This window comes from Rhizopus delemar, genomic scaffold (genome assembly GCF_000149305.1).
Source record: "Rhizopus delemar RA 99-880 supercont3.4 genomic scaffold, whole genome shotgun sequence".
NCBI lineage: Eukaryota > Fungi > Mucoromycota > Mucoromycetes > Mucorales > Rhizopodaceae > Rhizopus > Rhizopus delemar.
Window position 1 is genome coordinate 3,084,244 of NW_027137830.1, and position 23,566 is coordinate 3,107,809.

A 23,566-nucleotide genomic window follows, 5' to 3' on the forward strand; every position below is an offset into this window, starting at 1 on the left:
GGATGCATCAGCCCCTATAACATTCCCGCCGAGTCGCACGAGTGCTTCTGATAATAAACCACCACCGCAGCCAATATCCAACATCCTTTTTCCTTCAAATGGTTTTCCATGTTTAGCTTCTTCTGTGCTTGCCAGCTGATCTCTTATATAAGACACCCGAGGTGTGTTGAATAATTGCAGCATTGAAAATTCGCCAGAAGGATCCCACCACTCAGCTGCCTTGTCACTGAATTTTTGTACTTCAGCTTTATCAATTGTTGAAAATTTAGATCCTGTATGTAAAAGTCTACTGGTCGTTCTGAAGCATGTTGTTTTATGTATTAATAAATGTCTCAACATTTTACATGAAAAAAAGTCCTTGTCAAATTGAAGGGACATGCCTCTGTTTGTGAAAAGACAAAACTCCGTCCAAAAAAAAAGTAAAATTAGCTATAACAGTGTATCTAGCAAGATGCTCTTAGTTGGGCATATGCTACTTAAAAAAGAAAAGAAAAAAAGGGGCAGCAGTAGATTTTTAATAAGAAAAACATGAGCTCAAAATACATACAAGTTAACTAGTTCAAACTATGTAAGGCGAATAATTTGTTTTTCTGTTTATTCTCTTTCTCGTTTTTTTGCCTACAAATAACAATTAATACTTCATCATTTTAATCTATTATGTAATTTACGATAAAAAACTCATCAATATCTTCTTTAGTTACTATTTTTCCAGTATCTTTAAAAGACGCGAAATAATTCTTCAAGTCACTTGCTAAATCTTTGTATGCCATTAAACTTTCAAGGACTTGTACTCTGTCTATACGTTGAAGCTGTTCCATGCCTATTTCCAATAACGATCTACCAGCATCCTCATCCTCTTCTGGTTCATGTGTTTGTTCCTCATTAAATAAAAATTCAATCTTGTTGTCTTTATATTCTTGAAGGCACTATAAAAAAGTTCAATTATTCGTTAAAAGCATGGTTATTACTTTTGGTACCTTTTCACATTTGCATAAACCCTCCCTCCAGCCTTCTTGAAGAAACACTTCGATATGATCATGCTCATATAAGCTATTCACATCAACTGTTATGGAAAATGTCAAACATTTAGAAAGTTTCCTTGTGCTATTATATATCCTTACCATTACTACAGCCGCCCCCTTTCAACTTTTTGACTCCAGTATTTGCTTCACCTTCATTTTCGAGTTTTCTTTTAGTTCCTATCATCATGCCATTATCACTTTCATCAGATGCTTCAGTAATGTTGACATCTTCGTCTTTAACCTCTAATGTATGTTCATTTGTTTGAATAACCAATTTTAAAGATTCATTAACTTCTTCAACATCCTCTTTATTTTCCTTTGGTGCAGCCTCGTTTATAGGTATAACTGGTTTTGTAGGCTCTTTGTTTTCCTCAAGGTTTTCTTCTTTGCCCTTCTGCTCTGATACAGTTTCACTTGCCTGGATGACTGACTCCAAAGGCTTTTTATCTTTTTCAATCACGTCAACATATTCTCTATCTTCATTTGTTTGAGCAGTTAGTTTCTTATCTTCAATCACCTTGTTTGGTAAAACCCAAGTTTTTATAATGTCATCTCCTTTTGATAAGCCAAAACTAAACCTTTTGTCTTTTCCATTCATGACAAATGGATACTTTTTCGTACAATCTCTACAAACATAGCAATCAAAGTCTTCGATGCTTTCGGGAATCTAATTAAAAAAAGTTCGCGTATCAGAACGCGTCCCCTTTCAGAAGCAATAAAAAAAAATACTATTTACGTTTCCTATACAACGATCATGAAACCAGTCTTCACACAAAATACACTAAAAAAGAACTTGTATAAGTTGACATGTATAGAAAACCTTTAAAGTTTTTTTTTATATACTTGAAACATGGTTCCTTCTTCTTTTTCTGGTTCATAAGGTTGATTACATCTATGTAAGAAAATAAGTAAACATTTGTCTTTCAATATTTCACACTGTACCTGCAATAAAGACCTTGAAAGTTATGACCATATTTGTTTTCATCATTCACTTTTATAATCCTTTTTGCAGGAATCATTAAAGCACAAGGATGATTATTAAACTTGTCATTCAGTCCGCAGTCGCAACGAAAGTGCCTTTTAGGAAATAACTCAAATAGTTCGTGTTCAGCGTGACAGGTCATGGAGCAACTATAGCACATGCCTGCAGGGTTATCGGGAGAACACGTTTTGCAAGCATAAAGTGGTTGTCGAATGTAGCCTAAGGGAAAAGTGCACTTTTCAAATTTTCCAGGTAGTGCTTCTCGAGCTTCTTTTTCGAGTTGCTCTTGATTTTGAATGTAGTCGAGTGCTGTAAGGATTGAGTCGTTTGAATGTGTCATGGCTTGGTTAGTTCTTTAAAAAGGAAATTAACTTTTTTTTTTTTTTTTTTTGCATTGAAAAATGTCAAGCAAGGGCGGTGATTGAATAAATACGATCACTGTCTTTTTTTTCGCACAGAAATCTTTGTTATTACAGTTAAAGGTACTTTAGTAAATTTGATTGTTGAATGGCTAGGACATACATTATGATAAGTGCTTATGTAAGAGAGAAGTGCTTAATTTGAATGAGATCAGAAACCAAAGTAAAATACTGTATATTTTACAGTAAAATAATAAGGAAATAGTCTCAGATCCAGCCTTTTTCTCCACAGTGTTCATCTGTAAATACAAGAAAAAACAGGAGGTAAATCTTGTTTTGACAATCATTTAAGAAAGCGCCCAATAAAATAAAGGGAAACCTTCTCTCTCAAACTTTTTTCCCCTTTTTTTTTCAGCCCCTTTCTCTTTCTTTTTTTTTTTTTTTTTCTTCTTTCTATTTCTCTTCTCTCCTTTTATACAGAAATCTTCTCTCTCTTCTCTTCATACAAGAAAAATGAATAAAAGTAATAGTGGTTCATCATCCACTAATATTGTAGGTGTTCATTATAGAGTTGGAAAGAAACTTGGAGAAGGAAGTTTTGGTGTATTGTATGAAGGTTTTATAAAGAAAAAAAAAACAAATAAAAGATATATAATGCATTACATTTACACTCTCTTTTTATTATTATTTTATTTCTCTCTTTTGCTTATTTAATATATAAAATAATTCAATATTAGGTCTTAATTTATTAAATAATCAATCAGTCGCTATCAAATTTGAACCTAGAAAATCGGATGCACCACAATTAAGAGACGAATATAGAACTTACAAAGTACTTGCTGGTTTACGTAAATACAGATACAGAATATAGCAAACTGTAATATTAATCTATGTTCGGAATCATTAGCCGGTGTTCCGAGTGCATATTATTTTGGACAAGAAGGATTACATAATATATTAGTGATTGATTTGCTTGGTCCAAGCTTAGAAGATTTATTTGACATGTGTGGTAGAAAGCACTCTATCAAGACAGTGGCCATGTTAGCTAAACAGATGGTAATATAATAATAATGATGAATGCTGGGAATAATTTAAATGGTGACACGATGCAATAGATTAATAGAGTAGAAAGTGTTCATGAAAGAAATTTGATTTATCGAGATATTAAACCAGATAATTTTTTGATTGGTAGACCAGGTACCAAATACGCTAATATGGTCTTTATGATTGATTATGGTATGGCCAAGTTATATCGTGATCCCAAGACAAAACAACATATACCTTACCGTGAAAGAAAGAGTTTGTCGGGAACTGCTAGATACATGAGTATCAATACCCATTTAGGAAGAGAACAGTCTCGTCGGGATGATTTGGAATCATTAGGACATGTATTCATGTACTTTTTACGTGGATCCTTACCTTGGCAAGGTTTGAAAGCTGCTACAAATAAGCAAAAATATGAAAAAATTGGTGAAAAGAAGCAGAGCACTTCAGTGAAAGAGTTGTGTGAAGGATTCCCAGGCAAGTAAATAATATTTGATTTTGTCATTATGTACTAACATGAGAGTAGAGGAATTTGGTATTTATTTACAATATGTACGTAAATTAGGATTTGAGGAAACTCCTGATTATAATTTCCTGAGAGAGTTGTTTAATAAAGTACTTGCTCGTTTGGGTGAAACAGACAATGGTATCTATGATTGGATGTTACTTTCCAAAGGACCAGAAGTAAGTCAAACAAAGATCATATCTCCTTTCTTTTAGTTAATAATATGATGAAAGACTAGAGAAAGTAGAAGACAAGCAAGAGAACAAGGGCGTCGATCTGAAAATCAATCTGTGAAACGACATGCTTCTCAACCCAAATTAAACGTCGATAATAGTTTAGCTATTCCACCGTTACCAACTAAAAATGATTACCAAAAGATGCCTGATTCACCTAATCATGGCAATATAACGCCCTTATATGACCAAGCGAAACAAGAGCCTCAAGTACATCATCGTGGTCTTTGGCAGACTTTGATGTCTTTAATGACTTGTGGTATGCATTAATAAGCCATAGGTCATCCCTTACTATTAAATAATTGTTTATGAATAAAGTTGCTTTTACTCACTAGACTATATATACAGTATTTATATGAAAAACTTTATTATTATTGGTATTATTGTCTGGTTGAATGAAATGTATAAGAATGAGACATTCTAGGGTTATTAGGTGGATGAGCTGGATGTGGTGGTGGGTGTGACATCATCATGGGTTGGTTATAATACATAACAGGATACATTGACATATATTGCTGCTGCTGCATCATTTTCAATTGCTGTTCACGCTGATAAGCTTGCATACGATCCCACTCAAATTGCAACTGTTGCTGATGATGATACATTTGCTGTCTTTTTCTACTATTAATCAATTCAGGCTCGCTCTTCATATGTCGAATAGGTTGTTGTTGGTGTTGTTGAAGATGAGGTGGTGTCAAGGGGTAATCTGAAGTGGTTGTAGAGGAGGGAGTAGTAGGATGATCTTGGCTGTTTTTTCGACTCACTGACTTTTTCTTATTCTTTTTCAAATTGGGTGTGGACCTTGATGGTCTCATCTTGTGTTCAGCCTGCTTTGGTTGTGTAAAAGATTTTTTTCTTTGAATGATTTTGAAGGATTCATCATCATCACTTATCTCTCCATCTGCTTCTTCTCCATCACATAGATCTTCTTTCTTTACTTCTTCTTGTTCTTCTTTGGTTGTCATACCCACGGATGAATTAGAAGAGGAAGATTGCACTGAGGCTGTCTGTGTAGCATTCAAACTCGTGTTACTAATACTACTATTACTGCTGTTATTATTTTGTATTGAGTCCTGTTGTGGTCTTGTTGGTTGTTGTAGTTGTGGCATTGGAGCATAATCTACAGGTGGAATAGGAGCATGATAATCTTGTGCTGGCGGAGCCGTAGGGAAATTATACATGGCAGGGTTATTGGTAGTGTCCATCATCATGGCATTTCCTGGGTGCGATTGTAGAACATAAGGCTGTGGAACCATGTTTACCATCATCATATTTTGCATATCTTGCTGACGTTGCATTGCCGCTAATTTCACTTGATTTCTATGTCTATTCTTCATTCTCTCGATCATGGATTCATTGGACTCCAAACGATTGGCTTCGGGGTCAACGCGATTAGACCAAGTATCAATCTTTCGTTTCAGTCGGTGATCGTTTGCACGCCTTTCCATGATTGGACGTATTCCTTTGGTTGTCATACCTCCCTTTTCTTCTTCATCTTCTTCTTCCTCCTCTTTCTCTTCTTCAGAATCAGATATATCAGAATCCAAGACTTTGAGAGTAGTTGAATGATTTCTTAATGTAGGAGTAGAAGTAGAAGGTGTGGTATGAATGACGGGTGTAGGACTTGTATTGTTGTTATTATTATTTATGAGTGAAGCAAACATAGATGTTTCACGAGAAGCGTAATTATTATCTACTGCTGACAGGTTTTTTATATAATTGCTATAAATGCTGTCACCTGTCAAGAAGCTACTTGAAGAAGGTTCTGATTTTTTCGTTTGGTTATTGATGACTTTAGGTTTCTCATTAACAATAAGCTTTGGCTTTTCTTCTTTTTTATTTTCATTTAATTCTAATTGTTGTGATAAAGCAAGGGCTAAAGAAAAATCTTGAAGTGTATCGTCCTTTACAGCTATAAATTATTTAATAAATAATAAAACTAATAATAATTATAATATTTACATGAAGGTGAATTTAATTCAGCCAAAATATCATCAAACAAACCTCCTGAACCCGCAGTTATTTGTTCTTGTTCTTTTTCTAATGGTTTTGTTATTGGCGTATCAAGTGATAAAGTAGGTAAAGCAGGCAATGCTGGTGCTTGTGTAGGCTGTTCTGAAACTGTTTTCTTTTGTTGACTACTTTTATTTTTTTTATAAAAACTACCAAGCTTTAAAAGTCCCATACTTTAACAAGAAGAAGACGACGAAAAGAAAAAAAGAAAAAGAAAAATAGTAAAAGTCAAAGTATAAAAGTTCAAAAAGTTGTGTTACTTTAAAAACGTGCTATTTATCAAAACAAATTAATTGTCAATTTTTTTCGTTTCGAGTATTTTTTTTTGTAGCATTTTAATAAAAAAGGAGCAAAAACAGAAAATTTATATTACATTATCGCTGACATAACATTTAATTATTATTAAGGGTCAATTTGAGCATAAAAAGTATTGAAGCTCATCGTTTCGACGATCTTTATTTGTTTTGCCACATTTTTCCTTATAAAATCACACTTTTTAATACATTGAGTGCCCGTATGAACAGAGAAATGGGATATGTTACAAGAATCTATATACAACAAATGCAGTAAAAAAGATCATAACCCTTCCCCCTGTATGTTTCAAGCCTATTTTTGGTTTAAATTTCTCTTTTTCTGCGTACTTCAAAAAAAAAAAGAAGAAAGAAAAAAAGATCCTAGTTTCCAAGTGATACCGATAACTAGAGATGAGGAGGGGGTTATCTTTACTTTTTTAAGGGAAAAATAAGACGCAGCCAAGCAATTTAATAATAATAAAAAAGGGATGAAAAAGATCTTAAAAATGTTATTAAAAAAGAAAGGAGAATACACAGTTGTTAAAGAATGATTGATTCCTTCTTCTCCTTTGAGTGACATTGTACAAAAAAAACAAAAGGCTTTTTCTTTTTTTTTTCTGGGTGCCTAAATATTTTTTTTTGAACAATAAAGTAAAAGAATGGAAATAAACCAGGTGTTGTCGTGTTACAAGGAAAAACATCTCCTCATTGTTCCCAATCAAACCATACGAAATGAAATCATCATGCCGTAGTAAACCAGAAATATTGAAGGTTTGCTCAGGAATTAAAAAAAAACAGGATTTATCTTATGAACACGGTGTAAAAAATAGCTTAACCTTCCTCTTTTCGCTAAACGACGCGTTATGGATTGACTAAGTTATCATGGATCTTTTGTTCTCATTTGGTGTCTCGAATAAGGTTTTTAGTATCTTTTCTTTTTCAATAAGGTACAACACATCAAAGTTTCTTTCATAGAACAAGGCATGTCCCTTTTTTGAAGAAAAAGAATGAAATACAACAAAGGGTTGATCTTGGTTTGGCATTATTATTTGAAAGTTTATCGTCCATTTTGCCTTCATTTGTTTGATTCGATTTATACAATCAACTATTACTTCATAGCATATATATTATGCTATTGTCAGCAATCCGTACTGCTCGGTCATATTTATGAAAATATGCTGTAAACTAAATATATAACAAGGAAGATGAAGTCGAGGCATATTTCTACAGAAATGAGAATATAAAGACGGTCCTTGAGCAATTATTGCCTACTTCGGTCTGATGATTAAGTAATATGATACCAATATAATTATATAGAAAAGTCTAATCGCAAGAATGGACTATGTCTATACATGTCAAAAAAAATTAGGCAAATAACATAGTCAGGTATAGAATACATTAAATTAGATTTGTTGAATATCATTTGAGACCATTTTATGCTTTGAATTGCTCTCTTGTCATTTAAACCACATAAATATAGCTTCCAAAACCCTCAAAACGAAAAAAAAAGAGGAGAAGATATAGTTTACTTTCTCTTTTTTGCCACGAGTTTTTATGGAGTATAACGCATGAAAGCAACTGCAAAGTATTAAATTGTGTTTAAAAAAAGAATTATCGTTGTGTCAAAGGAAGAATAATGCGTTGTTTGTAAAATAATGGATGGTATATGTAGTGTGTAGGGATTTAGGTTTACAAAGAACAAACAGAGGATTAACAAATATCAATCCTAGCAAGGCATTGTTTCTCAGTATAGATACCGTAATCTATAGCACAAACAGTATTTTTATCAGCTTATGGCGTCAATACAGGAACTGAACCTGTTGATAACTTCTCGCTAGGAACTTGGATGTTCCATGCATATAAAGAAGCTACGCCCCTTGACTCAATGGTCTTCAAAAAAGCCCCGACAAGTAAAGATAGTCATAGCTTTTAAGTGGCTTGTGAATCTCAGTAGTTTCTGTGTTTTACAAGTTCCCCCTGCTTTGAAGTTTTTCTCCACAAAAATAAGACCAATGGCTTCTCGCTCATTATACAAAACCCTAACTGCTTCCAGCAGAGGTCTTACCACACGTCAAAATACAAGTAAATAAAATAAATTTCTAGCTGTACTTACCTTTTTTTAATTAACTTTCATTCTTTCTTCTAGACTTCTTGAGACACTTTTCAGCTGTCAGAGTAAATCAACAATCTATACCTACCAGCTCTAACGATGAACAATCTTCACTTGAATCACTCGGTAAATTTACAATAAAAGCAATACCAAGTTCAATGTGCATTTATTTTTTTATATAAATATAGTTCCTCCTCCATCAACACCTGTCAAAAAATCTCTTCGACGAGCTGTAGCAGAAGCTGTAGAACCCATTACACCTTACAATTTGACCATCTCTCGGTTGATGGCTGCTGGTCTTCATCTTGGCCATTCAACTAGTCTTTGGGAACCAGCAACACTTCCCTTTATTTTTGGTTCTCGTGAAGGCATCAGCATTATTAACTTGGAACATACACTTGTTCACTTGAGAAGAGCCTGCAACGTTGCCAGAGAAGTTTCATTGCGTGGAGGATCCATCCTCTTTGTTGGTACTCGTCCTGGATTCCAAGACTTGACGATCGATGCCGCTCGTCGTTGTGATGGATTCCACGTATCCTCCAAATGGATTCCTGGCGCATTGACTAACAGACACCAAGTCTTGGGTCGTCACGCACCACCTAATCCAGAAGATCCAGGTCGTCCACCCAAGACCTACAAGCCAGACTTGATGGTCTTACTCAACCCACTCGAACACAAGATTGCTATTGCTGAAGCTGAATTGAACAACATTCCTATCATTGCCATCACCGATACAGATTATGATCCTCGTCTTGTTACTTACCCAATCCCAGCCAATGATGATTCAATTAGAGGTGTAGAGTTAGTTGCAAAAGTTATATCGACCGCAGCAAAGGAAGGTTTGATGAGAAGAAAGCAATTGCTTGATCAAAAAGAAAAAGAAGAGAAAATAATTAGAAAGCAGCACTCAAACTTTAAGGCTTAAAGAATGCCCTTCTTCTGTATAATATTAAAATAAATAAAAAAAATCTTTGGTTATAGAGAACAGTTTACTGTCTTGAATGGAATTGCTCATAGGTCACATCCAATACATAACTTGTTCAAATATGTGGCTCATTCGCGGCCTTATAGAAATGATCATCTGTAAACGACGAGATCGATATGTTTCATTCTAAGCCCAAAGTAAAGCCAAAAAAAAAAAAAATAGAATCTTCCAAACGTGAATTGAAACACATGAACAAGAGAGAGCAACTTGTTTATTCTTGTTGTAAACAAACCCTAGAAACAAATAAAAATGTTACAGTAAAAGAATAAAGCATGTATTGTAATTTCAGCCAGATACAAAACTTTATTATAAGCAAAAGCAAAAGTATTTTTTAAAAGAGAATGAGCATTTACGTAACGAAGGTCGCTTAAACAAAAAGACACGGCTCAGAACATTTGTCTTGGACGCTTGATATAGTAAATAATTGGATGCCCAGTGATCTTCACACTGACTGAGGGGTATACCGAAATAGGCCTCGCAAGCCCTTTCAAATGCCAGCAGTGTTTCTTCATTCACAAAAGGACCTTCCTTGTACTGTTGCTGTGCCAGCCAAGTGATTCCGTCTTTGAACCAACGGATATCTTCCTCTTTTGATATATTGCAGTGTTGTTTTAATAGAATGGATTCAATAACTGCCAGTGAGATCGGTAGATAGCATGTCTTTGACCCTGTTGTATAAACTGGCCGTTTTATGTAGCCTTCTTCTGTATACTCTATTGTAGGTAGAGCACTGAACTTTTGTTTGTATTTTGATAGTCTGGATTTGTTATGGTAAATAATGTCCTTTTCATCATAATCAACAAGACAATCATCATCCAATTCTTGTTCTTTAAAGGTCTTTCTTTTATGTAAAAAGTGCATTGTGTATGTTTTGCTTTGAAATATGGAAAAATGAATGAGGAAGAAAGAGAAAGAAAACAAAGCCATCATTTGTTATTTATTTTCTTTTTTTTTTTTGTAAAAAAAACAAAGCCTCTGTCCCCTTAACTTTAAGAGTTGACTTAATTTATGCACTATGCTTAATTTTTTAATATAAAAGCCCAACTTTTCTTTACACTGAAATTGATAAGCATCTAATGAGAGGACTTTTTTTCATTCCACACTGCAGATCCCATTTTTGTTCTTATTGCTCCCCCCCCCCTCCTCCCTTCCCCCTTTCTGTCGTCATAAAAATAAAAAGTTAGATACCTTGTATTCTAGACAATGGACCGAAATTCATTATGAAAAAAATGCCATCTACCCAGCTTGTCCTTCAATTTACTATATTGCTTATTGTTACGAATCACCGTATAAACCGAGAACCGCTCAAGGAAAAACAGGCCCAGTAAAGCCCAGTTGTAGAAACAACCGACGGCCAATGTTTTACAGGGGCTACGGAAGCAAGATGGTGCAAAAGGCATCTTCCTGTTTATACATTACAAAGCTATGAGTGGCAATATGCAGCCGAGATGTTTATAATAAAATTATCAAGGTTTATTGTGAGTAGAATTTATGAAGAAAGATCGTTATTTTTGTTGTTTAATTGCTCAATCGTCAGCGGTTTCCCCTTTCCTCTTATTTGATCGACATAAGACGTGTCAATAAAGTATTCAGCCAAAATGACCTCGAGTTCTTCGATTCTTGAATTGAGCTCATCGCTCTTGGTTTGCTCTTTGCGTAGAATCTCCTGCACTGCCTGAAGACTTTCCAAAACTGAATGGGGCAGGTTGCCCACAGGGGATGACGGATAAGGGGACGCGGCTTTTGCCTTGTCTGAAAGAGGATCCTCGTCCGTTTTGGATCTGCTGCTGCTCATATGTTGTTGATTGAGCGGAATATCCGAGGCAAAGAGAGCTTCGTCAATCGGGTTCATTTCGAGCTCTTTTATCTCTTCCTCTTTTCTTTTCACGAACGATTGGCTTCTTCCTTTCATGTGATCCGAATCATCTGCTTTGTTGCGGAAGAACCAGGGCACAGAAGAGGCGTCGTTGTTTGTTTTTAGGGCTTCGACAGCTTGCTGATTTTGCAAAAACAATCCTTCGGCTTGGAGATCCTCCTTTTTGTGCTTTCTTTTGCTGATAAAAACAGGTATATGGTGGACCAGCCCCCAAGGAGTAAGCCTTGTCATACCAAAAAATAAAATATAGATTGTTGTTAAAACACCATAGCAACCACCTGCCAAAGCAAGGGAAGCAAGTAGTGTGTGCTGTCTGACCTCTGTCTATTATTTGTTTTTAGAAAAAGAATTTTTTTTTTTGAAAAAAGCAAAATTACCTTGACGTCAATCGTGCTTTGTGCTAGTTGAACAGAGAAAACACCATCAAAGGCCTAAAAAAAGAAAAGAAAAATTAGGGTTCTCTATGCGTTACAGAAAGAAAGGGCTTACGCTTCGATTAACAGGAGGTGCAGGAGGATTATCAGCGAGTGGCCAATTTTGTTGGAAATTACTTATAGTGTATATATCGATGTAGTTGGGTGTCTAAAATGAAAACAAACATTATAACTTGCTCTTTTATGTTAACTAGCAGGTTTTACAAATCCTATAGTAGCAGCAGCATCTCTAGGTTTAATGGCTCGGTAAAGATTTGGGGTATAGTAAATGGAGCTTGTATAGTTCAGCATAGTGCTTGATCTAGTAGCACCAAGCTGAATATTCGTCAACATCATTTTCTATTTAAGCGAAAAAATGAGTTTTTTTGGGGGGGAAAGAGAGAGTTTTTGTTTGTTTCCCTACCTCTATTGCTGTATCACCTATGGTTGCAGGTTTCCATGACGAAAACTTTGGATCATAAAGTTGAATGGCCATAGCCGGTATAGAAATACTAGCATAAGAAACATTGTACAAATTATCAATTTTCCAATAAAAGTCCAATCTTCTGAGCGCATCTCTGTTGTCGTATGTTAGACCATTTGTCATCTTATATTGGCCCTTTGTATCGAAAATCCAACATTTTGACGTACTGTCATCATTTGCGCCTGAATAAAAAAAATTTTCCCAGCAGTTGTCGATGGGGACCGCTGACCAGTTATAGTACATGGCCGAGCAGTGAACGACTTTCATCGTTGAGTTTTGTAGACAGAATTCAATGTCTGGGGCGTCTATGTAATTACTGATTTCTTTTGATGAATTTTGGATCAAGGGTTGATCACGATAGATCTGGATCGAGAATAACGATGAGCAGAGAATGGCAGATGGTCACTTTGTTTTTTTTTTACCAGATTTATTAAATAACCACAAAATGCCAAAAACAGCATACTCATTGTGATAGCTGTTGCTCCTCGACCATATGCTAGAAGTCTAGGCTCCAAAGGCTAAGGAAATAGAAAGCGATCAACTTTCAATGTGTATTGGTTGTATTTTTTCTTTTTTTTTTTTACCCTTCTGTATAGCGCTTCAGGTAAAAAATGCATAAGTAAAAAAAGAGAAAAACAAGAATGAAGAAGAGAAGCGTCAATTTGTGGATCATTTAGCTTGTGTTCTTCATGTCACGTATGTTGTGTTACATATCTTAGGAGATAAAAAAAAGGATCCTTATTTTTTCACTAAGCGGTAATAATAATAACAAAAAAAAAAAAGAGAGAGAAAAATCAACAAATCTATCAATGTCTCTTTCCATCAAGGATTCTACACAGACCTTTATTATAACTATGCCAATCGTACATTATTTTATAAAGTACGCTATCCATCATACAAGCCACAATATTCCCTTTTATTCCACTGGCTGAAAAGCTACTATTTGTCAGGGATTTGTGGCTATGCTATAATACGACATAAAAAAAGCACCTGATAATACATTACCGCATTTTACTTATTAAAGCTTTAAACAAAAATTACAAAGGCAATTTTTTAAGAAAAACAGCATCTTCCCAGCAGTTGATGTCGTAGTCGCACAGATAATCATTTGGTGGCAAACTAAAGAAAATAGTTCACATGACTTTAAAAAGACTTGGCAATCGTAACCAATACCTTTTTAAAAAAAGATACTTGTGTATATGCTTGCTGATAAAAGGATTGGTTAATCACCTTCAAAGAAACTTTTATTTGTTAATCAAAATTGTTGTTCTCACAGACTTGTAGGTTCTTTACATCAGTTCACAGTCGATGATAATAGCGAGCCAACCTTCATGTTGTTACCAGCAATATGCCCTGAGTCTTGCACACTTACAATTGCGCCCTGCATCCATTGTTCTTTTTTGCACCCATCAAGTTCATTCGATTCTTTAAAGGCTTGATACGTGCTAATTTGTTCACAGCATACAAGCACATGAAATCCAAAAGTTGAAAGTTTCAGTCATAAAAACTGCTTTTGACCGAACGAAAGGGTTCATTTTGCTTGCCAGCGACTCGCGTAACATTTTACTCTGCAAGCGTCTATTTGATGTGTGCAGGATGACAATGGTTATGCGAAATTTTGAAGCACAAGGTAGGGATTGGAGAAATAAGATTTTTATACTAAATAAACGAATTTTTAATCCACTGAATGAGTTTATACTTTTTACTGATACAAACTGAAGAAAAAGAGGGAAACTTCATCGGATTTGAATCAAGTCTTTAAAGGTGTATGTATTGTATATGCTAAAGTATATAACCCCATTTTGCTCTTTTTTTGTACGTCTCTGGGTAATGGACCCTATAAATACTTGGATACCGCGGAAAGTTGTCTCCGATGGCTTTTCTTCCAAATTATGGTATTCTCTCCAAATAAGTAAAACACAGTGGGATGGATCTCTTTTTTTTTTTTTTTAAAAAAAAAAAAAAAAAAACCAACTTGCAATTGTAGCCTGTTGAAAAAGGCCTCAGTCCAAAGCAAACAAAGAGTGCTGAGAATCATTTGTAATATTTTATTTTACTCAGCATGCATATCACTCAAAGCAAGCTTTTCCTCCATAAAGCCAAAGTAAACACACTTTCTCTCTTTTTAGGACGTTTATCTATTTCTTTTATATTTTATAGTCCAAAAAACGCATTGAATTCTTTTGTAAAGAGTTTACCCCGGTCCATTTGTTTAAACACTGATTCGTGCAACACAATCGCAATGTGTTACAAACCTGTGCTTATCTGATTTTTGACAGTGACAATAAGTTTCGGAAGAATGGTTTTATTGAACGACATTTGGTTTTTAAAGTCAAAAGAATAAAATGCTCACTATTTAGAATGGAAAGAAACGACTTTTTTCTATATAAAAGGAACTCAAATCAAGTGCTATTGACCTCTTTTTCTATTATCTACAAAGAAGAGGGGAAAAAAAAAATCGAGACACGAGAACCCCACCATGGTTTTTTTAGTCGGGTATTTGACTCGTTATAAACATGTCGTACAATACGCTTATTTGACTGATTCGGAAGTTGACCGAACAAACCAATTGAGGGTTACGCGGTAGATATTTGGAAGCAAATTGTCAAAAAGGGACAATCGATTGAAAGAGAGATCAAGGATCGGTCCGTACTACTCCCTCGTCAATGAAGGCTTTTCTGCATTCTTGTACTAGAATATAGCTGTATCCCCTTGTATGGGAGCAACCCTGTATGTCTTGTTTACAAAGACAATGAATGACACTGACAAACTTTTTATTTGGATGAACTCGATTTTCAACCCTCTGAGGATAGACTGGGTTTAAATCACTCGCTAAAGTGACAGTCTGTCAACTTTCAAATCCGCTTCTGTGCGGTCTTTACCGAGGGGAGACTTCTTGGAGGAGGGACTGTTCAAAACGAGACGTTGTTGAGTAAGAGGCTTTCGACAGGAAGATCAAAGCAGTCAGTGAAAAGAGGCTCAGAGGAAAAGAACGTGGGGTCCAGTAAGGCTGCTTTGTAAAGATGTACTGCTACCAGAGGAAGCCTTGATGCATACCAACCCAAAGTTGCTGAAGCAGGGGGGCTATCCAAAATGGATGGGGTGTAAAGTAAATATGAAGGATGTCTGTGATATTTAATCTACAAAAGTTCATTTGTAGGCAAGCATGCCATTTCTGGCCATGTTCCTAGTTCTTTTGGGCCATTTGAGATGCCAGAATGTATCAGTTGAATAAAAAAAGAAAGGCCGAGAAGGTTTTAGATGTTGGCTCTAAAAGAGATTCATGTCAAATAGCAAATTGAGAACGTCAGGGAGACTTATGTTTATGACGATAGTATAAGAAATGCTTGAAATAGAGTGCTTTGATATGGATGAATTTAACATGTTTTAAAATAATCATTTTTAAGGACGGTTGAACTGATCAAGATGCATTTATAAAGCATCTTGAGAGACAATGATTGACTGCTGAGTGTTACAAGAACAGATTAATTGCGTGCATATCGGATGGACTTTCTCGTGTTCGTACAGACGACCAGAATTAACACCACCAGACAAAGAGACACATGAAAAATGAAAGGCTTGATTGATATGCTTTTGGATGAGAACAGGGGAGAAAGACAAAAGTTGGATTTCTGTTCAAGCAGGACGCATGGGATCTGAATTCAGAAGCAAAAAAGAAAAGGGTGACAGAAAGACGACGGAAGATAAAATGATTGCATTGTTTGCTTTTAAAAAATAAAAGATGGGATGTGTTGAGTGTGATATTTGATCAAGAAAGAATGCCTAAAGACATTTGTTTAAACGAAAAGAAGAACAAGGTTACCCAAAAGTCATCATGAATCTCTTCATGTCCCTTCTGCATAAAGCGACCTTTTCATTGTCCTTGGTTGTTGACAATTAGTCATGTTTTGAACCTTGTAGTTGATGAGTACATTTTGAAGTTGTCCAAAAAAGAGACAGTTTGATGTTCAAGCAAAGATTGAGTCGTTTTCGATAGGCTACTATTTGATGCCATGGTTGGTTTGAATAATGATTCCACAAGTCAAATAAATCAATTGAGTGTGTTGACTACTTGTTTAATTTATTGCTTTTATTTAATTGAATTTTGTACAAAATTAAATACTAATAATAACCAATGCTATTAAAAATAGAATCAAATTTTATTTGTTTAATAAAAAACATGATCCATCCTTGCTGTAAATGTGTTAAAAGTTGTAAATGAGTAGATGTCAATAGTTGATTCCATAAACAACAGGTGCCTCACAACGCTAATCATAAAAGGATCTCACTGGCATGTGCACGGAACTCTCTTTAAAAAAAGAAACCTGTCAATTTGTTTTCAAACAAGTCTATGCTTTATAAAGATGACAAAGGGATGAACGATAAATAGAGTGATAGCAAATGAAGTATGGAATCTTCTTTTTCTTCTTCAGTGAACCAATAATTGATTTCAAAGACAATTTAAATTTTTACTAAACTGTCTAATGAACAATGTTTTATACACAATAGGTTACAGATCATTCTTGTCATAACAAACGACCCATGTTTGGTGGTAAGAGTTGAAATTCATTCTTACAAGATTCCAATAGAAAACAACAAGCTTTCTTTTCAATTTACAACTTTCCATTTCTCCACTGTCAATTCACCCTCCCCCCCTCCTTAGTTCCCTTTCTCTCCTTTGCAAGAAATGGATGAGAATAAAAAAGGAGATTGAGCTCGAATAATTTAAATAAACCAATCATTCTCTTGACTAAACTTATTTCCCAACCTTTAAATAACCCATCCCTTTCTTTTTTTTTTTTTTTTCGGCACAGACATTTTGTGTTACATTGAAATGTTTCACCAAAATAACAGAGAACGCCATAGTGAGCTTGATTTTTTTTTATAATTTCGGTTTTGACAGTAAGAAAAAATTACTTTTTTTAGAGGGGAAAATCAAAAATAGGATGGTGTTTGCAAAAGTATTTATTATTGAGAAAAAATAAAGTTTAATATATAAAAAAAAAGTCTATAAATGGTTGAAGGGGATTCACTATGTTCATGTCATAGATGAAATAATCATAAAAAAAAAGGCATAAAGGATCATAAACATAGGAAAAAAGATGAAGCATATAAGGGGCATGTGTGTTATGAGAAAAAATAATGACATGAATCCAATGAGAAGAAGAGAAAAGGGGAATATAAATCACTGCAAAAAAAAAATAAAAGAATAAAAAAAAATCTAATGGGGGATGGAAGAAAGGGGGGGATAGTCTGTTTTTTTTGTTTGTTTTTTTTTTTTTTTTTTTTCTTTTTTTGCTAAATGATTCTCTCTCTTTTTTTTTGGGTTGGGTTGTTTTCTTCTTCCCTTTCACAGATCAATTGAAATGAGAGAAAGAGGAATGCTGAGAGATAATTTTTTTTTTCTAATTAATCTTGAGTGGGATATAAAGGCTTTGAATAATAACCATTATATTGAGTGTTTTCAGGCCAGACTGCAGGAGGGGGGTAAAAGACACAGATATAAGGCTTTTGTTGTTGATTAGGTGGGGTATATGAAATAGGACGAATGGGTGCAACCATAGCTGGTAGATTATTACGATAATCCAGATTGGCATTGGGAGGACTGGAGGGTGAATCCTCAGAATCACAACTGGTGGTAGGAGATGTGGGTGAACAAGGAGAGGCAGCCTTCAAGAGGCTGAAACACTTCCACTGTGCGTCATGACATCTTTGATGTCTGGATAGTGTTGTTTTACGAGTAAAGGATTTTCCACAGCCACTGACATCACACACATAAGGACGTTTTCCGGTATGAGTACGTCGATGTCTTGCTAAAGAAGAAGACTAAAAGAAGATGAGTGACTTGTTCAATGAAATTTATGAATCTGTTTACATCACTAAATGATTTCCCACAATTTTCATGTTCACAAGCATGAGGTCTTTCTCCGGTGTGAGTACGATAGTGAACAGTGAGAGCAGAACGTTGAATGAACTGTTTTCCACAATTATGCCACTCGCACTGGTAAGGTCTTTCGCCTGTGTGAATTCGTTTATGTCGTGAAAGATCTGAACGTCGAGAAAATCGTTTCTGGCAATCATCCCAATTACAAACATAGGGTTTTCCTGCTAATTGCTGCTGAAGTGCGATCGTATTTAAATCATAGGCTGGAGTATACAAAGGAGCAATCGGCTTAAAGGTTCTCGTTTCGTCATGTTGATTAAGTAAATTACGAATATCCATTATATAAGCTTATAAAAATAGGGCGTAAAGAAGAATAAAATATAGAAGAAAAAAAAAAAAAAAAAAAAAAAGAGAATAAAAAAAAAATTAAAGCAGATGAAAAATAATAAAAAAAATTATTTTTTTTTTATTACTCACTTTATATATGAAAGAAAGAAAGAGGAGACCAAAAAAGTCACGGGGTTTAGAATTTGAGGTTCATGAAATGAAAGAGAGTTGTACAAAGCTATTTTTGAATGAGACACGACTTGATCATTTTATAAAAGAAAGGGTCAATGAAAAGGACGGATTCTGTTCTTTTCCTTGGTTTTATATTGAAAAAGGTGCGTGCACTGCTTTTGATGCAGAGATGATCAGGTGATAAATAAACAAGGTTTCAAGCTTATAAATAAATTGAATATTGCTTAATTCATTCTTTCTTATTGATTATGAACTCACTGAAAATTGAGTGGGTGATCCACTTCAAACATCATTAGGCGGAGCTCAATATATTTATAATTGGGGGGGGGAGTCAGATTGGAACACAACATGCTTCGCTTCTCCCCCAACTGCTCTCTTTTTCTCTTTTGCCTTCTTCTTTCCGGTCCAAAAAAGACGTCAAAAAGAAAAATGCTACTACTTTACTACTGTCTCTATTCTTTTTTTCTATTTTGCCTTGTTTTGCTTCACTTTTGACATTGGCATCATTTTGACAACAGTAAAACTTTAAATGGGGGTCTTGTATGGTATTGTTATGGATAGCCACGTTTTTTTCTGAAGACCAATTCTTTGTACGCTATATAATTATCGCGTGTATTTGTACTACAAAACAAGCTTTTCGTGGGCTCAAAGAGGCAGAGACAGAAAGAGTAAGTATAGCAACGAGAGACGTCACCTGTTGAACTCAGTTTAAGAGGGAGCATTTTGGATACATTTTCTAATAAAAAAGGAAAGAAAAGATTATCATCAAGGCACCTATCGGATGCGTTGGGCACGAGCCACTATCGTTTTCTTTATTCAAGTCGACAAGGATAGGATTCATATGAAACACGTTCAAACTGTTTATTTCTGACATAAAAGAGGGGAAGAAAATAAAAAAATAAAATAAAAAAAAATGAAGACTTTATTTTTTATTTTTATAATAAACCTAAAAAAAAATTTATATAAAACGATTATTCCCCCCCCCCTCTCTCTCTCTTCTCTCCCTCTTTTTGAAGTGATACGAGAATGATGTTCAGATTGATCTTTGTATGACAGATATTAGGATAATGTCATTATATAAAATGCTAACAAGAAAAAAAAAAAAAAAAAAAAAAAGGGCACTTTTATTGTCACTTTTGCTACACAAACTTTGATAAAATGAACGCGTTCTTATTCAATTAATTAGACGAGTATTTAATATATGCAAAAAGATGTGTTATTCTGTAGCCCGCTTAGGATGGTTTCATTCTGACCTTAGTACATTCACATCTCCCCTTTTTCGTTATTTTATATATAAATACTCAATCGGAGTGAAAGTAACCACATGGCAAAGACAAATCATCTCTTTGTATTCTCCGCCTGCATTCAATAAAACAAGACATTGACAAGTTTTCTTTTGTAAAGAAGTAATAAAGAGAGAGAATAAGAAATTAAATTACATAATAATCAGTCATTCAATCCCCCCCTTTTTTTTTGGCCCTTTCTTTCCTTTTGTGTAATCCCTTTCCAGGTAAAAAAAAAAAAAAAAAAAAATAGGTCCATGCGTCTTTTTAGCCACTCTTTTTTTTTTTTTTTTTTTTTTTTTGGTATTTGCTGTACAAGAAAATAACAACAACAAAAAGAAAAAAAGAATAAAAAAAAAACAGGTGACTGAATTCAGACTGATGAAAAAGAATGGAAAGTGACACACGAAATGAACCTTGCTTTTTTTTTTCTTTTTTTTTTCTTTTTTTCTTTCTTCACAAGTGTTTGTTGAAAGAAGTTGTGTTTTTTAAAAAAAAGATAAATCATGCCATTTTTTGTAAAGTAACACAATTTAATATTCTTAAACATTTTATAATGTTTTAACGAAAAAGAGAATAAAGAATGATGAGTTACACTATGCAAGCATTGTTCAACCACACATAAAAAACTGAAACATCTGAGAAAGGATGGTTACCCTTATTTCCCCTTGACAAGAAATAACGTTTATTCTACTGTTTTCGATAAAATGTGTTGATAATCCTTCTTAGTCTAATTCACATCTTAGGCGCCAGTTCCATACTTATTCTTCCAAACGTCTTCCATCTTTTCATCAATCTTTGTAAACAAGTATTCAGCACCACCCAAAACATGACCAGGAAGAATATCCACACTGAATTCTTCAGGGATCAAACGTGCAGGTGCATTCAATTGACGACACATGCTGTCAGCTACAGCAGGCATAAATGGACTCACCAACCCAGACAAAAGATAAATCAAGTTGACAGCAGATGCAACAACCGCATCACATTTAGCACGCGTCTCATCAAATAAAGCATTGCTCAAGTTGGCTTCTTGAAGGTATTGATTACCACGAGCAGAGATACTCATAAGAGTACCAAGGCCTGCTCTAAGCTTGACTGCTTCCATTTGTTCAACATATTGTTTCAAAAGACCATTCACATCCTTGAACAAATCAGTTTCCAGTGGACCACTGAAATCAGCCTTGGGAATAACACCATCATATTTGGCAAAGATGAATCGAATCGCACGGTTAACAAAGTTACCGAAATTATTCAATAATTCACTATTGTTTTTCGTAATGAATTCATTCCAAGTAAACATCGAATCGCTTGTCTCTGGACGAACAGAGAGAAGGTAATAACGCCAGACGGATGGAGGAATTCCGGTATCCTTTGCATTGTTACCAAACACACCCACATTACGAGACTTGCTGAATTTACCACCTTCATAATTGAGGTATTCTATTCTTTTGCTTAGTTTCTCATCTTTTCTTTTTTTCATCTCACTTACCACATGTACTAATATGGTTCACCATCGTCCAGTTTTCACCAGTACCCATTTGATTACCAGGAAAGATGACAGAGTGGAAAGGAACATTGTCCTTACCCATGAATTGATACAACTTCACTTGCTCTGGATTCTTCCACCACTTTTCCCATTCATCAGTGTAATTGGCAGTGATACTAGGATAACCTACAGGTGCATCAAACCAAACATAAAACACCTTGTCCTCATATCCTTCAAGAGGTACAGGTACACCCCATTTGAGATCACGTGTAATACATCTTGGCTTCAATCCTTCCTTTAACCAAGATTGTGTAATGTTGATACCGTTGGCAGACCAGCCACCTTCAGTGCTTGATTTCTTGAAGCCTTCTTCGATCACAGGTTGCAGTTTAGATAAATCAAGGAACAAGTGATTGGATTCCTTAATGATAGGTCTGTTGCCGTCAAGCTTACAACGAGGCTCAACAAGTTCAGTAGCGTTCAAAAGTTTACCACAAGCATCACATTGATCACCACGAGCATCCTAATGAATATTGATATCTTCTCTTCTCTTTTTCATCTATTCATGACTTACATTGTATTGACAAAGAGGACAAATACCTTCAACATAACGATCAGCCAAGAAACTGGTCGAAAACATCAGTTTCTTTCTCTTTCTCTTTTCTTTCTCTTACCGTTGACAATTCTCACAATACAATTGAATCATGGATTCCTTTGTGATATTTCCATTTTTGTAATTCTTCCAAAACATGTCTTGAACAATTTCTGTTTGACGTTCAGTTGTCGTTCTTCCAAAGTGATCAAAAGAAAGATCAAACCACTTGTATACTTCGCTGTGGACAGCATTGTATTTATCGCAGAGTTCTTGGCAAGAAACACCTTCTTCTAATGCCTTTGTTTCCGTAGCAGTACCATATTCATCAGTACCACAAAAGTAGGCTGTATTGTATCCACGAGCACGACAGTATCTGGCAAATACATCAGCACTCAATGTTGAACCGATAATGTTACCCAAATGAGGTACATTGTTGACATAGGGAAGGGCAGAGGTAATCATAATATTGCGTACGTTATCTTTAGGAAGGACCCTATAAGCTCATTTGTTTAGTACATCTTTCCTCCTCTTCTTTCCACAAAATTTACTTGATATTCTTATCCACAGGCTTACTGGCAACATCAGCATTGACCTTTTGAGTAGCAGCATTAAAGGCTGGTTTGGGAATATCCTTGGTGACCTTCTTTTCTGCATGATTTCCTTGCTTTTTGGTCTTGCTTCCCTTAGAATTCTGTTGTACGTATACATCAATATGAGTCATCTTTGGTAATTTTTTTTTTCTTTCTGTAAATACCTGTTCTTTAATATGTTCTACAGCAGCAGAAACTTTGCTGTTTTTGGAAACAATATCAAACCAGGCAGCTAAAAGAGGGTACTTGCTGGGTTCTTTGAAAGAAGCAAACGCTTCAACAAGAGTACCGTAAAAAATAACGTCGACAAAGCCAACCTGGGCTGATTCCTTTTTATTTGGTTTTAGTTTTTTTTTTTTATAAAAAGTTAATGTACACGTACCTTGGCAAACAATTTGCCATACTTTGATACAAGTTCTTCTACTGTTTGAAAAGCTTGGTCGAGTCTTCTCTTGACAATAAAAGGACTAATGATAGATTCTTCTTTTTCAATAACAACTGATTGTAAAAGAGACTCGTCTGAAGCAGCATCGAAATGAGTAGCATTAAAAATATACCTTGCGTAGTTTTTAGTTTTAAACATGACAATTTAAAAACACTTACTTGACAGCGGCATTCGCGTCAGTCAAAGAAACCTCATTGGATACAACCAAAGAAACAAGATCGCCAGGAACTTCAGTTGCTTTAATGCCTTTTACTTGAGAAGCAATTGTGACTTTTAAAGCATTGGCAAAGGGTTTGGTATTGGGTGCCAACTTTGGCAAAGTAATGCTAACTTTAGACATGACCTTTTGTATATTTTACAAAAAAAAAAAAGAGAAAAAGGCAAATTTGAAAGGGGCTCGAATAGATAAAAAATGACGAGATTATAAGCCACATCAGACAAT

The 23,566-nt window shown here is 34.9% G+C and overlaps 9 protein-coding genes across 9 annotated transcripts; 3 read left to right on the forward strand and 6 right to left on the reverse strand.

Moving 5' to 3' along the window:
* Positions 1-594: 594 nt before the first annotated feature.
* On the reverse strand, positions 595-2,344 carry RO3G_06641 (uncharacterized protein; the record flags this gene model as incomplete). The annotated part of the gene is made up of 6 exons (XM_067661231.1): positions 595-618; positions 669-926; positions 969-1,063; positions 1,122-1,689; positions 1,866-1,914; positions 1,965-2,344. The coding sequence occupies 6 exons, from the start codon at positions 2,342-2,344 to the stop codon at positions 595-597; spliced, it is 1,374 nt and encodes a 457-aa protein (XP_067517332.1).
* A 1,021-nt stretch (positions 2,345-3,365) lies between these two features.
* On the forward strand, positions 3,366-4,415 carry RO3G_06642 (uncharacterized protein; the record flags this gene model as incomplete). Its single annotated transcript, XM_067661232.1, has 4 exons — positions 3,366-3,419; positions 3,479-3,888; positions 3,929-4,091; positions 4,146-4,415. 4 exons carry the CDS (start codon positions 3,366-3,368, stop codon positions 4,413-4,415), a joined length of 897 nt encoding a protein of 298 aa, XP_067517333.1.
* Positions 4,416-4,525: 110 nt separating this feature from the next.
* RO3G_06643 (uncharacterized protein) lies at positions 4,526-6,330 on the reverse strand (the record flags this gene model as incomplete). Its single annotated transcript, XM_067661233.1, has 2 exons — positions 4,526-6,057; positions 6,108-6,330. 2 exons carry the CDS (start codon positions 6,328-6,330, stop codon positions 4,526-4,528), a joined length of 1,755 nt encoding a protein of 584 aa, XP_067517334.1.
* A 2,133-nt stretch (positions 6,331-8,463) lies between these two features.
* Positions 8,464-9,486, forward strand: RO3G_06644 (uncharacterized protein; the record flags this gene model as incomplete). Its single annotated transcript, XM_067661234.1, has 3 exons — positions 8,464-8,533; positions 8,598-8,687; positions 8,750-9,486. 3 exons carry the CDS (start codon positions 8,464-8,466, stop codon positions 9,484-9,486), a joined length of 897 nt encoding a protein of 298 aa, XP_067517335.1.
* Positions 9,487-9,852: 366 nt separating this feature from the next.
* On the reverse strand, positions 9,853-10,407 carry RO3G_06645 (uncharacterized protein; the record flags this gene model as incomplete). Its single annotated transcript, XM_067661235.1, has 1 exon — positions 9,853-10,407. The coding sequence occupies one exon, from the start codon at positions 10,405-10,407 to the stop codon at positions 9,853-9,855; it is 555 nt and encodes a 184-aa protein (XP_067517336.1).
* A 628-nt stretch (positions 10,408-11,035) lies between these two features.
* RO3G_06646 (uncharacterized protein) lies at positions 11,036-12,192 on the reverse strand (the record flags this gene model as incomplete). Its single annotated transcript, XM_067661236.1, has 4 exons — positions 11,036-11,746; positions 11,800-11,853; positions 11,912-12,004; positions 12,061-12,192. The coding sequence occupies 4 exons, from the start codon at positions 12,190-12,192 to the stop codon at positions 11,036-11,038; spliced, it is 990 nt and encodes a 329-aa protein (XP_067517337.1).
* Positions 12,193-14,149: 1,957 nt separating this feature from the next.
* Positions 14,150-14,588, forward strand: RO3G_06647 (uncharacterized protein; the record flags this gene model as incomplete). Its single annotated transcript, XM_067661237.1, has 3 exons — positions 14,150-14,231; positions 14,381-14,423; positions 14,480-14,588. The coding sequence occupies 3 exons, from the start codon at positions 14,150-14,152 to the stop codon at positions 14,586-14,588; spliced, it is 234 nt and encodes a 77-aa protein (XP_067517338.1).
* A 3,140-nt stretch (positions 14,589-17,728) lies between these two features.
* On the reverse strand, positions 17,729-18,542 carry RO3G_06648 (uncharacterized protein; the record flags this gene model as incomplete). Its single annotated transcript, XM_067661238.1, has 2 exons — positions 17,729-18,145; positions 18,195-18,542. 2 exons carry the CDS (start codon positions 18,540-18,542, stop codon positions 17,729-17,731), a joined length of 765 nt encoding a protein of 254 aa, XP_067517339.1.
* A 2,205-nt stretch (positions 18,543-20,747) lies between these two features.
* Positions 20,748-23,464, reverse strand: RO3G_06649 (uncharacterized protein; the record flags this gene model as incomplete). The annotated part of the gene is made up of 7 exons (XM_067661239.1): positions 20,748-21,448; positions 21,498-22,017; positions 22,069-22,120; positions 22,169-22,582; positions 22,638-23,008; positions 23,062-23,146; positions 23,283-23,464. The coding sequence occupies 7 exons, from the start codon at positions 23,462-23,464 to the stop codon at positions 20,748-20,750; spliced, it is 2,325 nt and encodes a 774-aa protein (XP_067517340.1).
* Positions 23,465-23,566: the final 102 nt, after the last annotated feature.